The sequence below is a fragment of the Panthera tigris genome, chromosome D1 (genome assembly GCF_018350195.1).
Source record: "Panthera tigris isolate Pti1 chromosome D1, P.tigris_Pti1_mat1.1, whole genome shotgun sequence".
NCBI classification, from domain to species: Eukaryota; Metazoa; Chordata; class Mammalia; order Carnivora; family Felidae; genus Panthera; species Panthera tigris.
The window spans coordinates 17,611,699-17,629,211 of NC_056669.1; the positions used below are offsets into that span (position 1 = coordinate 17,611,699).

At 45.1% G+C, this 17,513-nt stretch overlaps 1 protein-coding gene and 1 long non-coding RNA gene across 2 annotated transcripts; one reads left to right on the forward strand and one right to left on the reverse strand.

Moving 5' to 3' along the window:
- Positions 1–8,059: 8,059 nt before the first annotated feature.
- TLCD5 (TLC domain containing 5) lies at positions 8,060–15,491 on the forward strand. Its single transcript, XM_042957813.1, has 3 exons — positions 8,060–8,117; positions 10,555–10,754; positions 12,417–15,491. The coding sequence occupies exons 1-3, from the start codon at positions 8,104–8,106 to the stop codon at positions 12,953–12,955; spliced, it is 753 nt and encodes a 250-aa protein (XP_042813747.1). The 5' UTR covers positions 8,060–8,103; the 3' UTR covers positions 12,956–15,491.
- LOC122231020 lies at positions 14,348–17,236 on the reverse strand. Its single transcript, XR_006208129.1, has 3 exons — positions 17,134–17,236; positions 16,379–16,469; positions 14,348–14,427 (listed from the first exon to the last, which is right to left on the reverse strand). It is a non-coding gene; the product is annotated as an uncharacterized LOC122231020 (long non-coding RNA).
- Positions 17,237–17,513: the final 277 nt, after the last annotated feature.

Below are 17,513 nucleotides of genomic sequence, written 5' to 3' on the forward strand. Positions count from 1 at the left end.
CGGAGAGAAACCCTACACCTGTTAGCAGTCACTGCCCATTTGCGTCTTCCCTCAGTCACATTAGCACCTTTTAGCATTGACTCGTTTTTTTTCCTTCCTTCCAGATCTTGGTACCGATGGAATCATCCCACCTACCTCCACTGAGACCAAAAAGTTTCTCCTAATCCACCTGGCCCTGTATTCCCCACTGGAAGGAAGGGAATCACGCCTTCTGTGTATGGACAGATTACGGTCAGAAGAGTGAAAGAGAATCCCCACTGTCAGCCCAAACTCTTGCTTCTTCAGGAGTGAGGGCCCCCAGAGATCTAAACTGTGATTGAAGCATGTGCGGACTCCTAGTGTTCTTGAAACATATGCCCCTCCTCGCTGTTTACCGTTTTCACCTTCCTTCCCCGTGCTCCTGTCTCCTAGTTCTAAATATCTCAGACGGCTTCACTGTGGCAGTAGTCTCTCGGAGAAAGGACATCTTGCCACGATTTCCCAATGCATCCGTGGGCCTCTCGGGGACAGACGTTTGCCTGGTGTGCCAAACAACCGGAAGGAGAGATGATGGTTTTGACTCTGAACTTAGCCTCCGCCTCTGAACCGATTCTAAAATCTGTGAAAAGATTTGAATCTGATGTCTCCACCAAAGACTTGACGTTTTCTCCGTTCAGCAAACTTTTCTGACTGAATCTTCATTTCACCCCATTTTCTCTTTAGCCCCCTTTTCTAGAACCAAGATCCGGTCGTGATTGCCTTCTCCAGGTTCTCTCTTCTTTACAGAAGGCTGAGCCACCCTCAGCCCCCGGGGCATGTTTCTCTGCCCACAGGTGCTCTTTTGTTTGCTAGACCTGCCCCGGAGCTCAGGAGTGCTTACTCCTTCTCTCCCTCCCTGTCCTTACCTGGGTCCCCTCTCTCCCAATCCCCCCGCCCCCCACCCCGGCTGCAGAAGAAAGGACACAAAAGCAAATACGTAAGAGTTATGTTGGCAAAATACCTGTATATAGCCCTCTCCAGTTTTTGCAATGACGTTCTCTCCTTAACGTGGAATTTTCCAACAAAATGTTTAACTCAGGTGTGAATTTTGAAGATATCTCTGTAATATTTTATCTTCTTTTTAAAAAAAAAAAAAAGAAAAAGAAAGGAAAAAAAAAGCCAAAGTGTGAAATACTGTGCTAGCTTCCACAAGAGTTCCCACATGGGCTGGGAATCTTTGTTGACTTTTCGGGAACATTATCTCTAGTCTCCTTCTTTGTGGGCCAGTGTGTAGAGATGTGACATGAAGCCATTCCAGAGATGGTAACTTTTTTTTTTTTTTTAAAGACTGTATATCCAAGAAAATGTTGAGATTCAAAGGAATCTCTCTGTTCCTAAATAAATTTGTATAGTTATGATATCAATGATTCCACTGCTGATAAGAAGAGGTTTAGATTATTGTTCTGTGTCTTTTGTTGAGGGAGATAGGAGTGTGTATAGTGCAATGGGATGGGGGAGCACCTGGCTGGCTCAATAAGTGGAGCAGGCAACTCTTGATCTCAGGGACATGAGTTCAAGCCCCACGCTGGGCGTAGAGATTACTTACAAAAAATGGGATGGGGAAAATGTTGCCAATTGGTGCATTAAGTCTGTTACTCCCCAGACCTGCTGCTAAAGACGATCTACATTAACACAGGGCTTTGAAGAGTTCAGAGCTCTTACTCTTTTCTGACAGAGTAGGAGGAGGCTGGTTGCCTCATTTTGGAAGGGGGAGGACAGAAAGGGGGAGTTTTAAGGCCAAGTCATTCAGACTTAAGAGGTGGAGGCAGAGGCTGAGGAGGCTCATATCCCAGAGATCCTGAAGGTCAGTTATTCAATATCCACAATGGAAAGCACTAGATGTGAAAAACGAAGCATAATTCAACAATCAAATATAGGTGGCTTTGGAAATGCGCTGTGACTTTTGGTGAGGGGCTTGAGGGGCAAGCAAGCTCTCCTGGTGGTTTTTCCGAGGTTAATAAAAATTTCAATCGTTACCATTCCCGAGCTTGACACTGACCCGTGTGAAAGGGAAGCCCTCCAAAACTGTAATGGCTGATGGGGAAAAACCAAGATTGGGATGAAACATTTGTTGCAAATAATATCCAAGTGGGGAACCTATATGTAAATAATCAAGACTTAACTGTTTCTGATGTTGGAATGGGCCTTATGGTAAGACTAATCTTTCACGACCCGAAGCTGGAGAAGAAAGTCTATTGGTAGTAGTTACGGTCTCAAGAAAAGATCCGGTTGGAAGTGGCTACGTATGCAGCAGAGGGACAGCAAGAGGAGCCTTCGGCGCTGATTTAAGTATATGAAAGGACCATTCTGCCACCCACCCGCCCGTGTGTACAAAAGTGTGCATACACACGCAGGCATGTATATACTCTTTGTATACTCATGGGTGCCAGAGCCAACCCTTTCTGTAGCAATCCTGGCTACCGTGACGTCTTGTTCAGGTAAGTGCTGGAAGCCGATATCCTGCGCTGTCCACACTGATGGTTTTCATCCATTTCACCTTTTAAAAAAACTTTATTTTTTTTTTTTTAGAGCAGTTTTAGATTTAGGTACAGAGATTTCCCACATACCCCTGCCCCCTCACATGCATAGCCTCCCCCATTATGAACACCACTCACCAGAAAGTTTTGTGTTTTTTTTTTAAACCAAGAATGAACCTACATTGACCCAGAATAATCACACAAAGTTCACAGTTCGTCTTAGAGCTCACTCTTGGTGTTGCACATGCTACAGGTTTGGACAAAAATATGATACATACCCACCATTGTAATATAAAGGGTATTTGCACGGCCCTGATTCTCTGTGCTCTACCTTTTCACCTCTCTGCTCCCTACACCCTTGCAACCACTGATCTTTTTACCGTCTCTAATAGCTTTGCATTTTCCAGAAGGTCATATAGTTGGAATCATAGCACATACCCTTTCCAGATTGGCTTCTTTCACTTAGCGGTGTGCGTTTAAATTTCCTCCATCTCTTCATTTCCTTTTAGCACTGAATAAATAATATTCTGTTGTCTGGATACACCACAGTTTGTTTATCCTCCACCAAAGGACATCTTGGTTGCTTCCAAGTTTTGGCAATTATGAAGAGAGCTGGGGGGCGCCTGGGTGCCTCAGTCGGTTAAGCGTCCGACTTCAGCTCAATTCGTGATCTCACGGTTCATGAGTTCAAGCCCTGTGTCGGGTTCTGTGCTGACAGCTCAGAACCTGCTTCAGATCCTCTGTCTCCCTGTCCCCCTCCCCTACTTGCACTCTTTCTCTCTCTCTCAAAAATAAGTAAACATTATTTAAAAAAAAATTTTTTTTTTTAAATATGAATAGAGCTTCTCTAAACATCTGTGTGCAGGGGTCATGGTGTGGACAGAAGTTTTCAATTCCTTTGGGTAAATGCCAGGGAACATGATTGCTGGATCATATGGTAAAAGTACATTTAGTCTTGTAAGAAACCTCCACCCTGCCTCCCAACAGAACGTGGCCGTACCATTTTGCATTCCCACCAAACAATGTGCGAGAGTTCCTGTGGCTCCACATCCTTGCCAGCAAGGTTTTGTCAAGCATTCTGGATCTCGGTCATTCAAATAGGCGTGTAATAGTATCTCAGTTATCTTAATCTGCATTTTCCTGAGGACATAGGGTGTGGAGCAGCTTTTCATGCACTTATCTGCATGTGTATGTCTTCTTTGGTGAGGGGTCTAGCAAGGCCTTTGGCCGACTTTTTCATCAGGTTACTTGTTTTCTTATTGTTGAATTTTAGGAGCTCTTTGTATCTTTTGGATAGCAGCCATTTATCAGCTGTGTCTTTTGCAAATATTTTCTCCCAGTTTGTGGCTTGTCTTCTAATTCTCTTGATATTTGTCTTTTGCAGAGCAGAAGACTTCAATTTTAATGAAGTCCAGCTTACCCATTATTTCTGTCCTGGGTTGTGTCTTTGTTGTTGTATCTAAAGAGGCAGCACCATACCCAGGGGCATTTAGGTTTTCTTCATCTAAGTGTCACCTTCCTGAAATTTTATAGTTTTGCATTTCACAGGTGTGTCTGTGATCCACGTTGAGTTCATTTTTGTGAAGGGTGTGAGGTCGGTGTCCAGTTGCCTTTTTTTTTTGCATGTGGATGTTTCATAGTTCCAGTACCGTGTGTTAAAGGCACCATTTTTTCTCCACTGTATTGCCTTGGCTCCTTTGTCAAAGATCAGTTGACTCCATTTATGGGGGTTTCTTTCTTTGCTCTCTATTTGACCATACTTTTTTATGAAAGAAATACAGAATTGTAGCCTAACTTCTCAGCCTCCAGTAGCTTCCATTGTCCATTGTCTCGGACAATTGTTCAGCAGAGCCCACCCTGGAAGCAGGCACTGATTTGCCTCTCACAGCCACGTGATTCCCTAAAATCCCAGTGAAGTTCAACCAAAGCTTGGTTAGCTCCTTCAGCGGCTAATTAGGCACAAGAGAATCGAAGGGCAAAACCCAGTCGTTGTCCAGGGGGAAAGAAAGAGAAGAATTGCTCCTGCTCCTTTTCAAATTTTCACACTTCAATTTTTTGTTGACTCAAGACTGGTGGGCCCCACCGTGGGCTGGAAGAATACTAAGGCCTTTTGGTGCAACTCAGAGAATGAGTTTAGTTGCAGGACTCAAATGAGGAATCCTGCCCTGAGCCCCCCAGGTTTCGTGGCTCAGTGCCTCTCCTTCCCACACACTCTCGGTGTGCCTCTCATATCTCACGTACTGCATTTGCTGACTCTTCTGCTTCTCGACTGTGGGGAGCTCCCTGTAGTTGAGTCTGTCTCTTTTTCTCTATATGCCCATGACTAACACCGTGCCTAGTACCTAATGGGAAATTAAGATTTTTGAAAATGAAATTCCTTTTTTTTTTTTTTTTACCTCTAAATAACTTCTAGTGCCCTTCATTGAGGTTAGGAGCTGTGAGCTGTGAATGCCGAATAATACAGTACACGTCTGTAGGGGCTTCTAGTCAAGTGCAGAGCCATGCTGCCTGGGTTCATACTCAAATCTACCTCCTACTAATCATGTCACCTTGAGCAAGTTCCTTGAATTGCTCTGTGTTTTAGTTTCTCCCCTATTAAATGGGGATGACAATAGCAGCCATCTCAAAGGGCTGTGAGAATTGACTAGTTAATATTTGTAAAGTGCTTGGAACAATGCCCGGTACATTAATAAGTGTTGTCTGCTATTATTGTGATTATAAACATAATTATTGTCATTATTATTCAAATAAATTGGTGGAGAGCTTCCTGTTCCTGTTCTCCCTTATAGCCCAGAACTTTTGTGGGGGGGGGGGGCGGGTGGGGTGGGGGGAGATACCACTGTTGACGATTATCTGATCTGATAGAACAAGTGTTATTGCCAAAAATATCTAAATTAGTAAATGTAATCCTAGGTAATGAAGCTTGAACCTGGACCATCAGTCACCCTAGGATAAAGGCTCCTAGAAAGAACTGGCACCTTTCCTTATCGCCTCAGCCTTTAGACCCCTGAAGCCTTTTAATACTCTGTTCTTTCCTGGAAAATGGTGACAGCAAGAAGGTAGTTCCAAATTCAGATACTAGAACAAGAAGAGGGGCAGCTGGATGTCTCAGTCGGAAGAGTATATAACTCTTTTTTTTTTTTTTTTAATGTTTATTTTGAGAGAGAAGGCGGGGAGGGGAAGGGCAGAGAGGTAGACAGTGCAGAACCTGACGAGGGGCTTGATCTCATGAACAGTGAGTTCATGACCTGAGCTGAAATCAAGAGTTAGATGCTTAACTGACCGAGCCACGAAGGTGCCCTGGAAGTTCTCAGGGTTGTGCGTTTGAACCCCACATTGCGTGTAGAGATTACTTAAATAAGTAAAACTTAGAAGAAGAAAGAAGAAAGGAGGAGGAGGAGGAGTGAGAGAAGAGGAAGAAGGAGAAAACGTTTCGGTAATCGCAAGCAAATGGGGAAAAGTTGAGATCGGCATACTCTCCATTTAGTGAAATGGATCCCTCCCTGTTCTCTTTCATCAGGCTCTCATTACCTCTTATCTGGTCTGTTCCAACCTACTTGAAGCAGACTGTCTTCTCCAGTTCATCTTACAGCGATTTTAGTTGAATGTATAGCAGTGATTCTCGACTTTGGTTACACAATGGAATCACCAGGAGAGCTTTAAAAAAGATGGATACCCACACAGATTCCGATTTACTTTGGGGCATAGCCTGGGCCCTGAGATTTTTAAAAGCTCCTCAAATGATTTTATTGTGCCATCGAGGATGAGAACCAATATCCAAGAGTGCATACAAATCACCGGGAACCTTGTTAGCATGCAGTTCTGCTTCAGTAGGTCTGGGGTCAGGGTCTGAGATTCTGTTTCTAACAAACTCAGGAGATGCAGATTTTGCTGGGCTATGGGCCACACTTTGAGTAGCAAGGGCTTGATAAAATGATTCCGTTGCCTAATAACATCATAGACTTCTTGTTACCCACATAATAAGATGCCTCAGCCTGGCATCTCAGGCTGGCATCAGAGTCATTTAAGACCCTCCGACAGCAGTGGTTCTTAAGTGTGACTAATATCTGAATGATCCAGGGGCAAGTTTTAAAAGATATATATTCCTAGACCCCACACTAAGGCTACTGAATTGTACTCTTTAAGGTACACCCTACAAGCGTATTTTGGAAACACTTCCCAAGCGTTACAGAAGATCAACAAGGTTTAGGAGACACCATATGCTTCTAATACACTTTTCCAGGCTCATTTCCCATTCATTCAACCAGCAAACATCTAGTGCACCTGCCTCCTACCAGGTATTAGAAAACAAAGATGAAAACAGTTGGATCCTTACTCATGAGAGATTGACAAGATAAACACCAAAACTAGATTATTAACTACTCCCCAGCCGTGGTGTAAATGTTCACCCTTCTACTTACTGTCTTCTCTTTTGAAGACCGTCTGGGCCCCTCAGCATCCCATTGTCGCCCGTCCTGATAAACCAAACCAGATGCCCTCTTTACCGCATTTGTGCCTCCATGCTAGTTTGGTCATCTCTTCCAATTTTACTTCCCTTGGTATTAAAATAGATCTCAGAGCGGAGAAAAGGATTTACCCAAAGTGTCACAACAACAACAATTAACATTTACATAGTGGCTTCCTTGTGCCTGTCATTGTTCTAAGCACTTTTCACAGGTGAAGTGTGTAAGAGTCTTACGATGGCTTTATAAGATAGCAATTACTATCCCCGTTCTATGCTTGAGAAAATGGAGGCACAGAAAAGTTACTTTGCCCAACGACACAGAGTCGGTAGCCAGGCTGGGTTTGTTTGTTTGTTTGTTTGTTTGTTTAAAATTGTTTAAACGTTTATTTTTTGGAGAGAGACGCATGCACGAGCGGGGAGGAGAGAGGGGGATAGAGGATCCAAAGCAGGCTCCGCAGCCAGTCCAATGTGGGGCTCGAACTCACGAACTGCAAGATCATGGCCTGAGCCCAAGTGGGAGGCCCAACCAACTGAACCACCCAGGTGCCCCAAACCACATTTATTTTTAAGCCTTATACTCTACTGCCAAGTAGGGTGATAGGGCTGTAACGAAAAGGAATAACTTCTAATTCCCGGGCCTGAGCACTTTCCTGGCTAATTAATTGCGTGCTTGTTTCACAACTGAGACTCCAGCGGGAGGGCTGAGACTGCATCTTACATCTCCCATCGTGCCTAGTCGGGGTGCGAGCCCTCAGTAGGTGCTCAGCCACTGGTTATTGGATGGGCTGTCCTCACATGGGGGGGGGGCGGGGGGAGGCGGGATGGGTAATTATTGAAACAAACAACAACACACAAACAAGGGCAACAACCTGTAGGTCTCACGTGACCACCAGGTGACCCTTCGCTATCCATCCCCCCCATTCCGGGTCCCGAGCGAAGGAGGAGTACCCTTCGGCTCCCTTCACGGACGTTCCCCGTCCAGCTCGGGTTCTGCGCTCCGTCCTCCCAGCCACAAGGTGCCCCCAGACCCCCGGCTCCTCTTCCGCCGCCGCCAGATCCTCGTCCTCTCTCCCTCTTTCCGCCGCTTCCTGCTCCGACGATCCGCGCTCCGAGCTCTGGGGCCGAGGCGCCCGAGGCTTCCCGATGCGCTCGGCCAGGTAACAGCGCGGCGCGAACCGCCCGGCTCCTGCCGCGGGGCTGGGCTCGGGACGCGGGGGGCCCGGCCCGCCCGGCCCACTGGTGGGGAAGGAGGCGGGCAGATGGTCTGGTCTGGCCTGGAGGCCGAGGGGTGGGGGTGGGGTGGGGGTGGGGGGCTCCTCCTTCCTCGGGGCGCGGGAGGCTTTGCTTCGCCAGGCTCGGCGACCGGCGGGACGCCCGTACAGCGGCGCGGCGTAGGTGCGCGCAGCCGGGCGTGGCCCGGTCCGCGGGCGCGTCCGAGGGAGATGCGCCGGTCGCGGTGCCTGCGGGGCGCGGGGGTTGCTGCTCGCCCCAGCCACGCCTGCTCCGCGGCCGCCCGCCAGGTGGGTCCGCCCAGCGCTCCTCCTCCCGAATCTGGCCCGGGAACGGGAGGAGCGAGGACAGGGGCCTTGGAATTCTGTGCCCGATCGGCCATCTCAATACCCCCCCGTTCCTTTACCCAAGAGTAAAAAACCGAAATCCAGAGATGGACTGACTTTCCCAAGGTCACAGACTTGTATCTGCCATTTACAAATGTCTATTCTTTTAAGTGTTTGTAAATAGACTACTGTTTCCTCTGTGCTGCCAGGGAATTAGGATTCAGGGAAGAGGACTCTAAAAATACTAATCAGCAGATCCAAATGAGCTGATCCGCATTACTGGCCGGTGACCCTGGCATTTAGAAGGAAATAAGCGAGGACGGTTCTTTTCACTCTGGGTACTTTGTATTTCTGGGCCTTGCTCCGAAAATTGGCCTAGATGCTTTACAAAATTTATCTCAGAACTCCTTGTCAGAACTGGGCCGGATTAGAGTTTACAATCCTCTTTTCTTCTCTCTCTCTTTCTTTTTCCTACCCCCACCGCCCCCCCCTTTTTTTTTGTAAGGGAGGCTCAAGAGGTGACAGTGATTTGCCCAGTGTTTTATGGCTAGTTAGGGGGCACAGACAGAATTGGAACTCAGGTCTGTGATTGACACCTACTGTTTTCTTGAATAGAAAGCTGCTTGCAGCTGAAGGCAGCGCAGAACTTGACCTTCATAAAGCCCTCTCTGGATAGCATTCCTGGGAGCGGCTTGTGTACTGAAGTGTGTTGGTCCTCAGATATTATTTCACTTGTCAGAATAGGGTTAAGCAATAAGTGTAGCCATGCAGAAAATTCCTGCAGAGATGAGACAGATACCTGAAATTTTTTTTTTTTGTACGAAATTTCAATAGAGGAGCTAACGAATATTAATACTATCTTGGTTACTTGAAGATTTTAGTCCTGTATGACTTAGATTGACTCAGTTACAGTCATTCTTGGCCTGATATATTTGTCATCAGTAAAAATTTCAAAATGTAGCTTTCTGACTAAAATAATTAAATAATTGCCTTAAAGATATTTTTCTTTTTTTTTTTTAAATCTTTTTTTAACGTTTATTTATTTTTGAGACAGAGAGAGACAGAGCATGAACGGGGGAGGGTCAGAGAGAGGGAGACACAGAATCTGAAACAGGCTCCGGGCTCTGAGCTGTCAGCACAGAGCCCGACGCGGGGCTCGAACTCACGGACCGTGAGATCATGACCTGAGCTGAAGTCGGCCGCTTAACCGACTGAGCCAGCCAGGCGCCCCAAAGATATTTTTCTATATCAACAAAAACTTCCCACATGCACCTCCACATCCCTCTGCTTCCCTCTTGGTTAGTCTTTGAATTGGGTTTCGGAACTGAATCGAACTCGGATTATTTTCTCTTCCAAAATATATAGAGTCTGATTAGTTCTGTGTTTAGGGTTACCTCAAGTTTCCATTTTAACTGGTAAAACTGTGACTTAAGTCCCAATTTCAGTTGAGTTTAATGCCAGCTTCAAACCACATTAAACTGCGACATGTCATGTGACCTCTAGCAGAAACCACAGGTAGTAGTCCTGTTTTTTTCACCAGAGCTTCTCATTGGAGTGAACACATTATCGAAGACGTGTACTATGTTCCTCATGTATCATTGTTCAAGGTCAGTCATCACTGACAGATTATTGACATGTACTCATCCTTATTTTAAAAAAATGTTTTCAATGTTGGGGCGCTTGGGTGGCTCAGTTGGTTGGGCATCCGACTTCGGCTCAGGTCATGATCTCAGGGTCCGTGACTTCGAGCCCCGCGTCGGGCTCTGCGCTGACAGCTCAGAGCCTGGAGCCTGCTTTGGATTCTGCGTCCCGCTCTCTCTGCCCCTCCCCTGCTCACGCCCTGTCTCTGTCTTTCAAAAATGAATAAATATTTTTTAAAAAAGAAGAAGATTCTCAGCTGTGTAGATAAGGAAGAGTTTCAGTGAAGGCAATGTTTTTGTACTCTCCTATAGAAGAAATGAAGATTATATTCGCATTGACCCAGTGCTGTTTTCTTAGGGTATATTTTGTTTTTCTGGTTTCGGTCTTTTCATCATAGGATGGCACTAGGTCTGTGTCCGCAGGTGCTGTGCAGCCTGGGGGGCTGGCTCTCGCTCTACATTTCTTTCTGCCGCCTGAATAAGCACCGAAGCTATGAGTGGAACTGCCGGCTGGTTACTTTCACCCATGGAGTCCTCTCTATAGGCCTCTCAGCTTATATTGGCTTCGTTGATGGCCCCTGGCCTTTTACCCACCCAGGTAGGTGGAGACATTAGAGGGCTTTCCCTAAAGGATTATATAATTTGGGGGTAGTCTTGGAAGGATGGGACATTTTCACAGAATGTGTACAATATTGAAGAGGAATTACCGTTATAATTTGTACCGGGAGTCTTCATTTTTAAGTCTGAATATTGTATGTGTCCCTATTTCTGCTTTTCATAACTCTCTGCTTTTAAAACAAATTTTAAATGCCTGTTACGTTGTAAGCCACCGAAACGTACAAAAACATAAAGCTAATATCAGTATCTTCCACCACCACTCCCAAACAGACACAAATGGACACTATTACACATACTTTTTGATAACCTGCAATTTTCAACTCGATTGTATATTCGAAGGACATCTATATAGATTTTTTTTTTACCCGTCTTAATTGTGATATAATATTGTGTTGTATGCATACATCGTCATTTATTTAACTCATGTCTCATTATTTGGGGCACCTATATTGATTTTTAAGCTGCTAAATGTCTGAGTATTACTTCCTTAGAATAAAAAAGTTGTGTCCCCTTGAATTAGTCTGCTGGGGCTGCCATAACAAAATGGCACAGACTGGGGAGCATAGACAATAGAAACTTATTTACTTACGGTTTTGCAGGCTAGAAGTCCAAGATCAAATTGTTGGCTGGTTTGGTTTCTTCTAAGGCTTCACTCTTGCTTGCAGGTGGCTTCCTTCTTGCCGTGTCCTCACGTGGTCTTCCGTTGGTGTGTGTGTGTGTGTGTGTGTGTGTGTGTGTGTGTGTGTCCTCATTTCCTTATTTTAGAACACCAGCCATATTGGACTAGAGCCCACCTTAACAACCTCATTTTAACTGAATTACCTCTTTAAAGGCCCAATCTCCAAGTACAGTCACATTCTGAGGGAATTGGGGGTTAGGGTTTCAACACGTGAGTTTGCAAGGGACAATTCAATCCAGAAATCCCCTAGGATGTGATTTTTTTTCAATTCCTTAGATCCTTTTTTGTTTTAATTTCCTTAAATTTCTATAGTGAGCTTCTGAGTTTTTCCCCAAACTGTCAAACTGATACGAAAGCAGCTCTTAAGCTTTGTGTCTCGTATGAAGGTTTCAAATAGATTTCAACGTGTCCTGTCCTTGTACTTGATTTTCGTAAGCTGGGAACACACTAACTTCTGGGGTTCTTTCCAAGGCCTGCTTTCGAGAAGGGTCAGGGCCACCAGTGTCCAACAATCTAACCCATTAAGCTAAGAAATTAATCCGACATCCAGGGCAGAATAACTGAAAGAGTCTGGAAACAGACCTTTAAAGCTGGTTAAACAAACACGTAAAATAAAAAGAAGAAAAAAAAGCAAGAAACTGTAAGATTTTAGTTGAAAGAACAAAATAACTGAGTGGACACGGAGATAATGGCTGTTGCTCAGATCACTCATTGAGAGCTGATTCATCAAATCCAGCATTTCCTGGGCCTGTCACATTATGTGGTTTGATAAAGACCAAGGTTTTAGATTTTAGTCTTGGTTGTCATTACAATGCATGCGCCTGCCTTTGTTTTTGCTTTCGGTGACGCAACTGATCATCGTGGCCCTGTTGTGGGAGACAACAACATAGGACCCTCGTGCAAGGTCACTGTTCTTATACAATTCCCGGTCACTCAGTTTGCTTCTGTCTCGGTTTATTGCAGGCTCACCCAATACACCTCTTCAAGTGCACGTACTCTGTCTCACCTTGGGCTACTTCATCTTCGACTTGGGCTGGTGCGTCTATTTCCAGTCTGAGGGGGTCCTGATGCTGGCTCACCACACCCTGAGTATTTTGGGCATCATCATGGCCCTGGTGCTCGGAGAATCAGGCACAGAGGTCAACGCCGTCCTCTTTGGAAGTGAGATTACCAACCCCTTGCTACAGATGCGCTGGTTTCTCCGAGAAACAGGGCACTACCACAGTTTCACTGGAGATGTGGTGGACTTCCTCTTCGTGGCTCTGTTTACCGGAGTGAGGATTGGCGTCGGAGCTCGCCTCCTTTTCTGTGAAATGGTCTCCCCCAAGCCCAAGGGGTTTGTGAAGGTTGGGGGAGTGGCGATGTATGCCGTCTCTTGGTGTTTCATGTTTAGCATCTGGCGCTTTGCGTGGAAGAAAAGCATCAAAAAGTACCACGCCTGGAGAAGCAGGCGGAGGGAGGAGCGGCAGCTGAAGCGTCACGGACACCTCAAAACGCGCTAGCCAAGGCTTCCTCCAGATGCCGGATCGGGTTAGTCAGCCACAGGACCCAGGTTGGAGATCACGGCTGTTCTAGAATCAGGCTCATAACACACTTAGGTTTCAAGAAAGGGCTAAACGTATCAGGCAGTGTGGTCAGTCTTTGAGGGGAGCCCATACCAGTATTAAAACACTCATGCCTACTGTGGCGCAGGTGTAGAAAGTGAGACTACTCGGTGGTAGTTGTGAATGAGTCAGAGCTGTGAGGTGGGGGTGGGCACAGCTGCCTTCCTTTTTGTTCGTGGTGTCCCCGGGTCCTCTTGTCTCTGGGATGCTTGATGGTTAGACCGCTCAGGAAGGAATTTGAGAATTTCTTCGAGAATTGACTCCTTGAACAAACCCTTGTTCCTGCTTTCCGTGTAGCAATTTAAATAAAGTCACCCCATTTACTCTAAAGTGAGGGACTTCCAGGAAGATGCACGTCTGGCATTCTGACCCTTGGATCAGGGAAGGGGCTGTGCTTAAACAAAGGGAAAGGATGAGAGAAGTGACCCGAAACCAACTGTCGAGGGGCCCCGAGACACCCCCAGGTTTGGTGCTTTGCTGAGGGGACTCACATGACTCAGAATGTAGTGCAACTCCTCGCTGTGATCAATTACAGGGAAAGGATTCAAGGGAAGAGCAGTGAAGGGAAAAGGTGTTTGGGCAGAGTCCAGGGGAAACCGGGCCCAAGCTTCCAGAGTCCTCTCCCAGTGGGATCCCTTAGGATGCACTGATTTCCTCTGGCAACAATTTGTGGCGATACGTGTAAAATGTCCAGCAAGGAAGCTCATTAGATGCCCAGTGCCCCAGTTTTTTACTGGGGGTCATGCAGGCAGCCATCGCCTGGCATGTAGCAGAATTCCTGACTCCCAGAAGGAGAGCAGGTGTTCAGCCTAAACCATATTGTTCGCACAGTGTAGGCACGGTGAGCCGTTCTCATCAGTTAATGAAGGGAGCCCTCCTGAAATCTAAGTTTCCAGATGCCAGCCAAGGGCCAACCTCGCGAGGAGGCCTTTCCAAGGACAGGAGTTCAGGCCTGCTCTGGTAACTCTTTTCTGTACAAAAACCAGGGAGTTAGGGCTTCGGATGAGAGATGAATGAGGTGTGGGCAGATTTACCGAGTCCTGTTGTACGGGTTCTGCCCTACCGAGAAAATGATGCCAATTCTCAGGGCTTTTGTGCATTAATCTCCTAGGCATGAGAGGCTGTGACTGAATTCCATAGGGATTTAGCATGTGGATTCCACTGTGCTTGAGATGGCAGTTCAGGTTTCAGCCCTGCTATACATCCTGCAAACCAGAACCAAAGAGTAAAGTGTACCGGCCTCAGGGGGATGAGGCGAATTTTATTTTATTTTTTCCCCAAACACATTCCCTGTAGCCCACTTCCCACGTTTTCTTTTCTCTGAACAAGGTGCCACTCTCTATGGATAAAATCGGATGGCAAGGCCAGTCCTAGAAGGAAAGAAACAAACAAAAATTTCTCAGTGCGATAGTCTATCATCCACCCAGGAAAAGCAAGAACGTAAGCTTAACATGAGAGATTAGGAATCAAGACTTTCTGGGTTCTTTTAACTGATTTTGCTACTCACTTGCCAGATCACTTGGGCAGGTCACTTGTGTTCTCTATCTCAGTTTAAACCCTGTTGTGAATGAATGTAGGACTTTTATGGGGAAAGGGACGATTTATGTGTGTGTTTGTTTATTTATTTATTTATTTATTTGCTTTTTATTTATTTATTGGATTATGTCATTTAGACCCCTGGGGATTGATTTGCTTAATTGGTGAGTAAACGTGTGGGGCTACCGAAGTCTAAGCCTAGGTCGGTAGGAAGTCTCCGCCCATTCTATGGTCACCGGTAATACGAACCTAACGCGTGGTCTTGAAAATGGATGTCAGTGCCCAGGCATGACGGAGCGTTGGAATGGCATGACGTCATCATTACTCTGGGAAAAGCAACTTTCAAGGCATGTTGCCAGTGGTCTTTTAAAATGACTGTCATTTGCTTAATGAGTTTTGCTGCGGATGGAAATAATCTGACAGTAGCATCCCCGTCTCTTTTTTTTCCCTGGGATCAGTATCCCCAGAATGCTGGTGAGCTTCTTTCCAACAAAACTGTGGTCAAAGTTGGATGCCGGGGAATGCTGATTCTAGCAAAAGCCTAGTGAAAAAGAGTGGCTTGGCGCAGGAGCTTAAAAAAAGTAAAAGCTGGCTCTTGAATTTTGGCACAGTGCCACCTGTTCCATACCAGACAAATGAATAGGCTTAATCTGGTACCAATTTTTTTTCTTTTTACTCCTCAGACGTGAAGGGATTGCAGACCTTGGTGTTTTAGGGGTACTCCTGGGAATGTACGCAGGTTTCTTTTGCGTTTTGAATAACCTAAATAATAAGAGAAGAAAACTAGCTCACTTCAGCTTTTCTTGATGCTTTAACTAGTAACTCTGAAGGAACCTCCCTGAGAGAAAAATGGGAAATGAAGGTGACTCAGCAGTTAAGATGCTGAGTTTTGACATCACGGGTAAACGAAGGGCTAATTAACATGTGGTATGGTCGGACAAAATGAAGTATTTTATTCATTTGCATTTGGATTACTATGTAATAATTCCTAACACTGCTCAAGATTTATATTTCAATAAGATTTGTACTAAATTTTATAAAAATAAATTTTTATCAACCCAGAGTCTGCCTTTGTATCTTTGGTGTGATTTTGCCAAGAAGTGTAAAAAAAAAAAAACAAAAAAACAAATGGCGTGTAGAAATGTTGACCCATATTTATAATTATCTGTGAAATACCACTTATCTGCTCTTAACCATCAACCATTCCTAATGCTGTTTACTTTTCGGGGCAACAATCTACATACAGAATACAGAAAACAGTTTGCTAAAGACTGAGGAAGAACTTCCTTTCTTTTTTTTTGCCATTTGTTCGGGCAGTTGCCTTGAAAATGATGTGGAGTGGGCTCCATGAAGATAAGGACCCTCGGCTCTCTTCAGAACTGCACCTCCAATGCCTAGAGCAGTGCTAGACACATAGTAGGTGCTCAATAAACATTGAAAGAAGAATGGGTAAGGATGTGGTTTAGGATAGCCAGTCTCCCTCCCCTCCCCCCTCCCCAGGGAAACCTCAAAGAGCATGCATGGTGGATTGTGTCACTGTTGTCAATTTTTTAGGTAAGGGACTAATGACCATGGGGAGTGTGTTCCACCTAGATTGGTGGGACTCTTCTGAAGGCATTCTATAGTTAGAGCCTTCAGAACAGTCTAGAGCTACCAACAGTTCTAAAGAGGCTTTCAGGGATGTTTTTACCATTAGAGCTTTGTGGGTGAACATAGAGATTTTCATCATTGAAAAAAATAGCTCTGGAATGAATAACCACTGGCTTAATTAAATCCTTTGCTTACCATCTTCTGAAGCTTTCCCACAGCAAATGCCTTCTTTGCTCACAGCTAGAACTTTGGGTCTGTTTAAGTTTGGAAAGATCTTGAAAGCAGCCTGCCAAGAGGTTTTGTATGCAAGGAAGGGAAGGTGAATTAGGAAGCTTTCCAGTTTGTTTTATTCCTGAAGCTCAAGTAGTGAGGCATTCTTGAAGGAAAGAGGAGAACTCATTTTTTAAATGCATGATTTGATGAGTCATTGGGTCCAATTAATTTCGTACCTATTAGGGTATGGCAAAATGATATTTACTATGTTTAAGAAAGATACAGGTTTGGAGATAAGGTTTGCATTTTGGTCATTGTATACAGATGGATAGAGCTCTTTCCAGTTATATGCCAAAAATATGCAATTAAAAGAGTTCTCAGGGTAGAATTATCCTGGGGTACACCAGCAGGTGGCAATGTGTCCTGGTCTGATCATTAGGAAAGTGGCTTGGAACTTTTATCGGGTGCTATTCTTTCCCAAAATAAACATTACAAAATTAGCTGGCTGTGCCCTGAAAAAATAAAAAAAAAAAAATCAAGCAATAAAGAGTCATCTTTGGCCTCTGTTTATCTTTTCCTTTTTTTACCCCGTTCTAACGTCAGCCTTAGCTCATGCATCTATTCAGGGATAATGATCTTTTCACGAACTGTTGCAGGTTGACTTTTAGAACCAGCATCATTAAGAGGTCCTTGTTTCCCCTCTCCACATCCACTCTTTCTTAAATTTGCCTTATTACCTGACTTCCACAGAAAGGCTGAAGACGCTCTCCCACCAACGCAGGTTTGAACTCACTGACTCTGAAAACAGGTAAAGGGACAGCCACTTAGGGCAGTGGCCGGAGGAACTGAACCGTATTGTATGTGGTACTTAACAATTGCTACACTACGGGATTATGCAATCATAAAACTAGATGGATATCTACATGTACCCGGGAGGAAGAAAAATTAGCCCCCTCCCCAAATATTTGGGAACTCTTCAGAGAGAACCGCAATGCTTTCTACCGGATAAATGCACTTTATTTGCTGCTCCCATTTCTCTCCACAGCAAGCTTGTGAAGTCGCTGTGGAAAGCACCATGCTTTCTCCATTTGGCAACTCAGACATGTCACTTTGCCAA

Coding starts and splice junctions, on each gene's coding strand:
- TLCD5 (XM_042957813.1), top strand. Junction 10,755..12,416: donor CTGGCCTTTTACCCACCCAG/GTAGGTGGAGAC, acceptor GGTTTATTGCAG/GCTCACCCAATACACCTCTT.